This window comes from Apaloderma vittatum, unplaced genomic scaffold (assembly GCF_000703405.1).
Source record: "Apaloderma vittatum isolate BGI_N311 unplaced genomic scaffold, ASM70340v1 scaffold38638, whole genome shotgun sequence".
Lineage (NCBI taxonomy): Eukaryota > Metazoa > Chordata > Aves > Trogoniformes > Trogonidae > Apaloderma > Apaloderma vittatum.
Genome location: NW_009732112.1, coordinates 56965 through 64702, shown reverse-complemented (window position 1 = coordinate 64702; position 7738 = coordinate 56965). Strand labels below are relative to the sequence as shown.

The 7738-nt window shown below is 47.1% G+C and overlaps 1 protein-coding gene across 1 annotated transcript in view; it reads right to left on the bottom strand.

Moving 5' to 3' along the window:
• TMEM108 (transmembrane protein 108) overlaps positions 1-7596 on the bottom strand; it is a gene marked incomplete at its 5' end in the record, with an annotated part of 7823 nt that extends 227 nt beyond the window's left edge. The window contains 2 exons of the mRNA XM_009875384.1: positions 1153-1324; positions 6514-7596. Of these exons, the coding sequence (XP_009873686.1) occupies positions 1153-1324; positions 6514-7596 (1255 nt within the window). The remainder of the gene's footprint in view (positions 1-1152; positions 1325-6513) is intronic.
• Between the last annotated feature and the right edge of the window lie 142 nt (positions 7597-7738).

Sequence of the window (7738 nt, the reverse complement as noted above, 5' to 3'; positions counted from 1 at the left end):
TCCCAGTCCTTCAAAAGTGCCTGAACTTTGGGGGCTCTGGCTTCGGGAGAGCTAAGTTTGGTGAGCAGGTTTTACCTTTCTTCAGGGAGTATGAGCTGTGAGGAAAGAGCATTTCTGACAGTCAGGCTGATTCTTTCTTAGACCGGGGACCCAGAAATCAGATGCACCAGACTTCAGGTCCCTTAGCAGAATTTGAGCTTTCACATTTCTGGTTTTGGTTGTTTTCTTTTTTATTTTATTTCTTTCATGACACACTGCAACAGCTTCCTGTCTACCACCTGGACTTGACTCCTCAAAGATGCATTTTCAGGTTCTTTTTAAGACCAAAATCCCACATATATGGTTCCAAGCTCTTCGAGCGTGCCCCAGTTCAGTCTTGTTCTGGTTAGTTTTAACTGACTCAGATGACAGTTTCTGGACACTATGTGCAAATAGGCTGATGGCTTGATTCTTGCTAAGTCCAGACCAGGTCCTAACTTAGCTTGAGCAACATGATTGCCCAAAGTGGGGTTACTGAAGCATCTGTGAGTTGCTTTTTTAATTTAATGAGTTAGTCAGGTAGCTGATCTGAAAATCACTTTAGCATAAATTCAAACTCTCCGCTCTTTCTAGAATTTAAATACCTCTGAACTAAGCTAAATTATTCTTCTCTGCCTCTGTGACCAGGGAATACAGTAGGATCACCTGCCCGAATAAGAATAATGCCACTGAACAAGTCAAATCCCACAAGTAAAGGCTGATGAGCACACACCACCACTACACACTCTCATACACTGACGTTTTGGTTGATTACATACTGGGAACACTCACTCCCTGAACTGGTGTTTGAGAAGGTACAGGCAGCTCCTAAGACGTAAGTGCACAAAATTTCTTTGCATTATTAACTCTTTTTAACTAATTATTAATCAAATCCATCTAGACATGGTGAACTCCTGCGAGCACACAGCAAGATGGAACACACCCACTACGGCCAGGAACAAGATGGCAACCCAGTTTTGGTGATGTCTTTATCCTATTTTATACATGTGCAGGGCTGAGGCCTTCTCAAAAAGCTGTTTCCCCAGCTGTGCACAGAGAGCTCAAAGCTCTGCTAACATGACTTGCTCCCCCACCTCTCCTAGCACAGCTTCAGAGACAGTTCTCAGACACTACTTCTGCAAATGAGGTACCTCTGAAGTCTCCAGGGACTGGATCTCTCTCGGTAGCTCCACAGCATGTCTGTTGAAGTAGTCCATGGTGATGGCATTATTCCAATAGCTCAGGTTGTTTTCTGGGTTAGATGTCTTCTTCTTCCTCCTCATGCAGCAGACTGTCAGCAGAACTGCTGTCAACAGAAACGTGCCAGAAGGTTGGTTATTTCCTTTCAGTAAGGACTCGCTGGTACCTTACATTTGGTTTTTTAAGTTGCATGAGGAGAGGGTTGGTGACCTTCATTCATACGATTCAAATCTAGTTCTCTCCTGACAAACCCACACCATTAAGTCAGAATCTGAGCCACACAGATGAGGCTTCAGGCTTGGCAGATTATGCAGTTTTTACTTTCTTTTAATGCACATCTGCAAGATGTGGCTGCCTGGCTAAGGAAAGGCTTGGGTGCTGTAGCTGCTGGTATTTTAACTCCAGAGCAGGGATTTATTTACCAAGTATCAATCCCAGAGCTGGGGCTCTCCTGCCCGTCTCCATCAGCTCTGTCAGGACTGGGGAATCTACTGATGAGCGTAACCCGTTCCCCACACTTGACTGGGCACTGGCGATGTCTGAGCCTGGCTTTTTTTTTCTGATCTGCTGTGCACACCTGAGCTTCTGCAATCTGAAATACTCCAGCTTTAAGCAGAGTGATTAGGCAAGATGAAGTGACCAGCAAGGGAAACTTGTTGATGCCATTGTCTGTCTGGTCTCGAGGCCACCGGCACCTTCCAACTGCAGCAATGCCAGGACACCACTCCTCCAGCACCCCAGCTGAATGCAAAGCTGACTGAACACTATTTTCTAACACCTGTGGAATTAATGGACCAGCTGTGCTTGTAACCGCCCTGATTTACGCAGACAGGCAGTTAGCTGGACACGTACTTACTCTGATTTGTACCTGTGAAACAGGGAATGCCCTGCCGTAACTCACTCCATTATTTCTAAACCCCTCGTGGTGGAAAAGAGGAGAGAAAATATTAATGAAGCAGAAAAACGTATTATTTTCTCAGCTACAGCTAAAATTATATATTAGAATGATAGCTCAGAGGAAAGAAATGACTGCAGAGAGGTCAAAGCTGCTTTGTAGTTTTGACAGACATTGCAGCTACCCATATGCTGTGGGTCTAAATTTTTATCCCATCCACTCACATAAAATGGCAATACCAAAGTACAAGGCTAGTGCTCTATTTAAAACAAAAGAATAAGCTACTAAAGAAAAAATAAGTAACATTAATAGGTTTGAGTTCAGAAGGTTTATCTTGCATTCAAAGTGAAAGTTCCGAAACTAATGGGAAAATCTCCCAGACCATTCCTGTGTGTTTCAGGAAAACAGGTCATCGTCAAACTTACTCTTATCTTGGACTCATACTGCTTCGGCCTTCCCGAGAGCCAACAGACCTCAGAGCTTTTTGGTCCCCCCAAGGCACTGAGTGTTTTTTGAAGGTGCCTGAGGATGTGACACAGCTCCAGCAAAGCCAACTCTACCGCTGTGCAAATATTTTGAGAGCCTGAGGTTTTACCGCTTATAAAACGACATGGCTGCTGACAGAGAAGTATCGGATTTGGGTTTTAGAGGGCTGGAAAGCTGGGGACATTGAGTTGAGAGAGATCCCTGCTTCTCCCCGCAGGAATTGGCCCTGCCACGTGCAGATATGAGTGTTCTGCAGCAATAACACTCTCTCTCTTCAGTACTCTCTTGGCCTCCAATCTCAGCACACACACCAGCAAAAAGGTGGAAGACCACAGAAATTGGGTTCCTGAGCTTCCTCAGAGGTAACGTAGAATCATAGAATCATTCAGATTGGAAAAGACCCTTGGGATCGAGTCCACCATTAACCCTACTCTGCAAAGCTCACCCCTAAGCCATATGCCCCAACACCACATCTGAACAACCTATAAACACACCCAGGGATGGTGACTCAACTCCCTCCCTGGGCAGCCTGTTCCAGTATTTTAGCAGAAGGCTGCCTAGCTAAGCTGACCTGATTTAAGGGGGAGTGAGAGGACAGCAGGGCTGGAGTGGGGCTATTTGCTCCTCATCTTGTATTAACTACCATTTTGTGGCATATTTTAGTGAAATTACTGTAGCCCACATAGGACTGCTCGCTTCCAGAATGATGCTAGGAACAGGGTACAGCTTTACTGATATTCTTAGATACCTCTTTGCTCCTATGATTAGAATTCTGTGTATTACAAGAAAACCCTTTCGTGAGACAGAGTTGCGATGGCCAGCAAGGACATAATAAGAGGATGAACAGAGGGCAGAGATGGTTTAGGGAGGGGACAAATGGCAGTTCCAATAAGAGCACAGAGAAACAGTTTGTTTCAACACTTAATTTCCATCATGGGGACATGTTTGCATTCCCTTTGTCTTCTAAATACCGCCAGCTTTATCTGCCACTTCCTCAATCTCCTTTTGCCTTTTTTATTAAAAGCTTTCACTGCATTATCAGAAATGGCCCCCATGTATGTGGGCTTCAGCCTCTTCTTGGACTACAGGACAATGCAGTTGTGTTGTGTTTCTCAGCTCTTAAATAATTTGCATGCCTCTTTTCTTATCTTCCAATACTTTTAAACAAAATAAATCACCAGAATTGTACTTCATATTCAATATTGCCCTCATAAATGCAGTGCAATGAGATCATACCAACTCCCTACAGTGCCCTGAGAGTCTTCTGCCTTTTCTTTCAACCCATTTAAACATTTTACCAATATTACATGGCCGTGTGCCCCCTTCCCCCACCCCCCAGCACCTCCCACATAAAACACATGTTAACAGACTTGAATGTTGCAACCACTTAAAAAGTCAGGAAATATTCAGACTGAAGGATGTTAATTTACTTCTCCCTATGTCTGCTGGTCACAACATAAACTAAGTTTCTACACTGACTGAACTGACTTCTGCGTGTCTGATTTGCAAGTTTCTCTTCTTACGTGTTTTATCATGTTATTCCGTAATTACAGAGCACAGGGACCAGGGTGGAGGGTTTTCAAATGAGTCCCTATCATGTCTTGCTCTGCATTGCAGAGACGGGCACCCCTGCACGTACAAAAGCACGTGCACAAAAATGTTCAGGGCTGAGTGAAGGGCACCATGAAAATAACTCATGCTGTGACATGTAGAAAACACCGGTATTGGTATTACGTACAACTTGGCTTTTCTAGAAACTCCATGATACAGAATCCTTCATTTTCGCAGCCATTAGGTGGCGTTAGTGACGTGACCCCTGTTATTTCTATCATGAAACGGAGGTGCCAAAAGCAGGAACGATTTCCCCAGGTCCATGCAGCAGACTTGGCTCACGCATTCCTATTCAAAGCACTCCTTTCCTGGCATTTCACTGGATTTCAGTAGGACCCAGAAACCTCTGCATCCTTCAGGAAATATCTAGTGTACGGACGGTCTCGGCAGCAGCTCAGGGCTCACCGTCCCCCTCGGTGGGCCTGGCAGCAGTCCTCAGGATGCCAGCCCGAGCACAGAGCCGGGGCAGCAATAACCTCCTGTGACAGGAGTCCTCAAGTGACTTTCTCTGTGGGTCGTCCCCTCCTCAGGCAGCTCAGATTATTTAAGAGCACGGGGCTGCACCTCGATATCCGAGACATCTCCACCCTTTCAGCATCCCAAGGCAGGAGCAGGACGGTGTTTTCTCACTCCATGCCCGTTAACAGCTGCGAAAGCCCCTCACCAAAATCTTCGCCCCTTGAAAAAGAAACCCAAGCAGCTGTGCTGCCCTTCACCTCTCTTTTAGCACCAGTCCCCCGCGCAGCAGAAGCAGGGATGTCCTCAGCCGCCTGTGCCCGGGAGGTGGCGACAGTCTCCTTCGCACACCCACACCACACGCTGCACCTCGTACACCCCACACTGTACACCCCACACCTTCTCCTAGAGGAATAACCCACGCCTGTACACGAGCACTTACGCGGCACAGTTTGACCAGCACTTACCACGGCACAGTGTAACTCTGGGATGAAAGCAATTCCCTAGGAACTTCAGCTAGATCCGAAAAAATTTTAAAAAATCCCGTTTAAATGCCTCTGCCTGTCATTCATTTCAATGTGGAAATGTGTCTGAGGATCCCTAGGCTTTCGAAGGAGAGTCCTGCTAAAGACCATCCTCATAAATCTAGTCTTGAAAGCAGGACTTCAGTATCTGAATCCTTCAAACACTCAGTTGTATTAAAGCTGGTATAGATAATTTTCAAAATCACATTTGCCTTTTAAAAAAATGTAGCTTACAAATAAAAGAAAATAGGCACAGTCATATGAACACAAACTGTTATGGCACATATGCTAAGAGGAAAAGTCTAAACACCACTGTCTAATGAATAGTGGGTTAGAAGTGCTGCCAACAGACTCTCCATGTTAATATTATTAATAACTACCATGAGTTAGCAGCTTAAATATGGCAAGTTGCAGGCAGAGACATACTCCAGTTTACACACTGATTGTGCTTCCTGTGCCTGTGCTGGCTGGTATTATATTTTGTGTTCTGTATTCAGACGCTTTCTACCCAGATCAGCTTTCTTTCTGAGTATTGGCCCAAAACACTTACTTGATCCTGTTCATTAAACCACCAAATAGAACCACTTCTCATCACGAGCTTGCTCTATCCCAGCATCTCCCCTCTGCCTTTTGCAGAGGCACGCACACATGCTCCTGCTTTGGTTTCTCTTTATGTGGACTGTCCCGCTTTTAGGTTTAAGCTTTGCTCTCCCTCGTGGCTTTAACCCTGCAGGGATTCACACCGGTCCCACTCTCATGTGCATCCCTGCAGCCTCAGCCACTGCCCACTGGCACCTGATTCAGCTCCTTGGCTGGACAGAAAGCACCCAAGATCAAAGTGAAAATTATTTTTTTTGTTCACTTTAGCAATCTGCAGGTCCAGTAAGGCAGAAGGAGAGGGCAGGAGAGAAATTTTGGACTTTAAACTCTGATGGTTCACAAACTGCCTGCAATGGAATATTTCAGTGTGCTGGAAAACTGCTGTTTCCTAAGAATTAGTCATTACAACTGTCATTAATCCCTTGGGTTAGCAGTGGGCTTTTTAAACCCAATTCCAAGGCAGCATAAGGCAGTTCCTAGATTACCGGCTTAAACACCTTGAAGCAAAGTCACTTTGCCTTCTAGGGTTGTTCAGCCTTGTGTTAAACCCTCAAATGCAGGGCCCCAAAAGACTAAGTGATTTCTAACAGCAACACAGCAAGTATGTTTTGAGTGATTGCTTCTCATCCACCTCAAGCCACCTGCCTCTCTTAGCTCTGCACCTGGTCCTTGAATCTGAATTTTAAGGAAAGAGAAAGCAAACCAAAGTGCCAATTAACTTACAACATGAAGATATAGGTACGCTGATAGCCAGAATGATCCAGGCAATGTCCATCTTGCTGAGACAGATGGTTGCTCTGTGCTGGGGTTTGTCCCCCTCAGTGACATGGGAGATGTTTCCTTGCACACCAGGTTTCCAGGTCCCAGCAGGAACCAGTCTGTTTAGAAAGTTCCCAGTGGCAGTGGAGCCAGCTGTGGAAACGGGGCTGGACAACCTCGTGGCGGGCGCTGCGGAGAGGGGGCTGCCCAGTGAGGTCGCATTTGTCACCGCGCCACGCTGCATTGGGGAGGGTCCCTCGGAGTCTCCCGCTGCTGGGGAGGGGACGTCGACATCAAAACCGGTCTGGACCGAGCGACCCGTCACAGTGGCGGCAGATCCGGGGCCAGCAAACAGAGGGACGTTTGTACTGAGGTTCAAGGTTACCCAAGAGTTGTTTTCGCTCAGCATATCCCACACGCTGTAGCGGGTGGGTTTAAAAGGCACCGATGCTGCTTCAGGATTTGTGGATGGTCCAGCAGTTGTGCTGGTGGCAAGATCTGCATCCTGCCCCACGAGCTTGGCCCCGTCCCTTTGCTCTGCTCCCAGGAGGCTTCCCGAAGCGTTACGTTGAGGAGGAGGGTCTGAGTGTGTAGTTCTTGCCAGCCCCGTGCCGTTCGGATCGCTGGATGCAGCTGTCTGGGACTGGAACGGGTGATCTGTGAAAGGGCTCCTCAGGGTAGGGAAGGGAGAATGCAGGGTGGTCTTTAGGTAAGGCTCTGAGGACTCTGTGAAGTTGCCTTTGAAAACCTGGAATATTTTCACCTTGGGGCGAGTCTGTCCCGAGTACAAAGCGCTCTGGTTGTACAAATGATATGTTTCCTTTTCACCGCTGCTCGCTTGCTTTTGCCCGGGGGAAGGACGGGGAACGGTGTGAGCGGAGGTGGGAAGAGGCTCCGTGGCGGGGCTGTCTTTGTGCCGAGGTGTTGTCCCCATGGCTGTGACAGTGGTAGTGTCCATTGGGAAGCCCTGAGAGGAGGAGACAGTGGGAGACAGTACCTGAACAGAAAACACCAGCTCTTCTGTCAGTGCCAAGATCAGTAGAACACCTGGAGGGAAAAAAAACACAGAGAGAGTGAGACACCAGGGAGGGACCTGCGGACAGGGTTGTCACGTGTCTGGCAGGAAGGAACACCTCCTGCGTGCTGTGAAAGGACAGAACAAGACTTAGGATCCAATGTTATCGGCTTG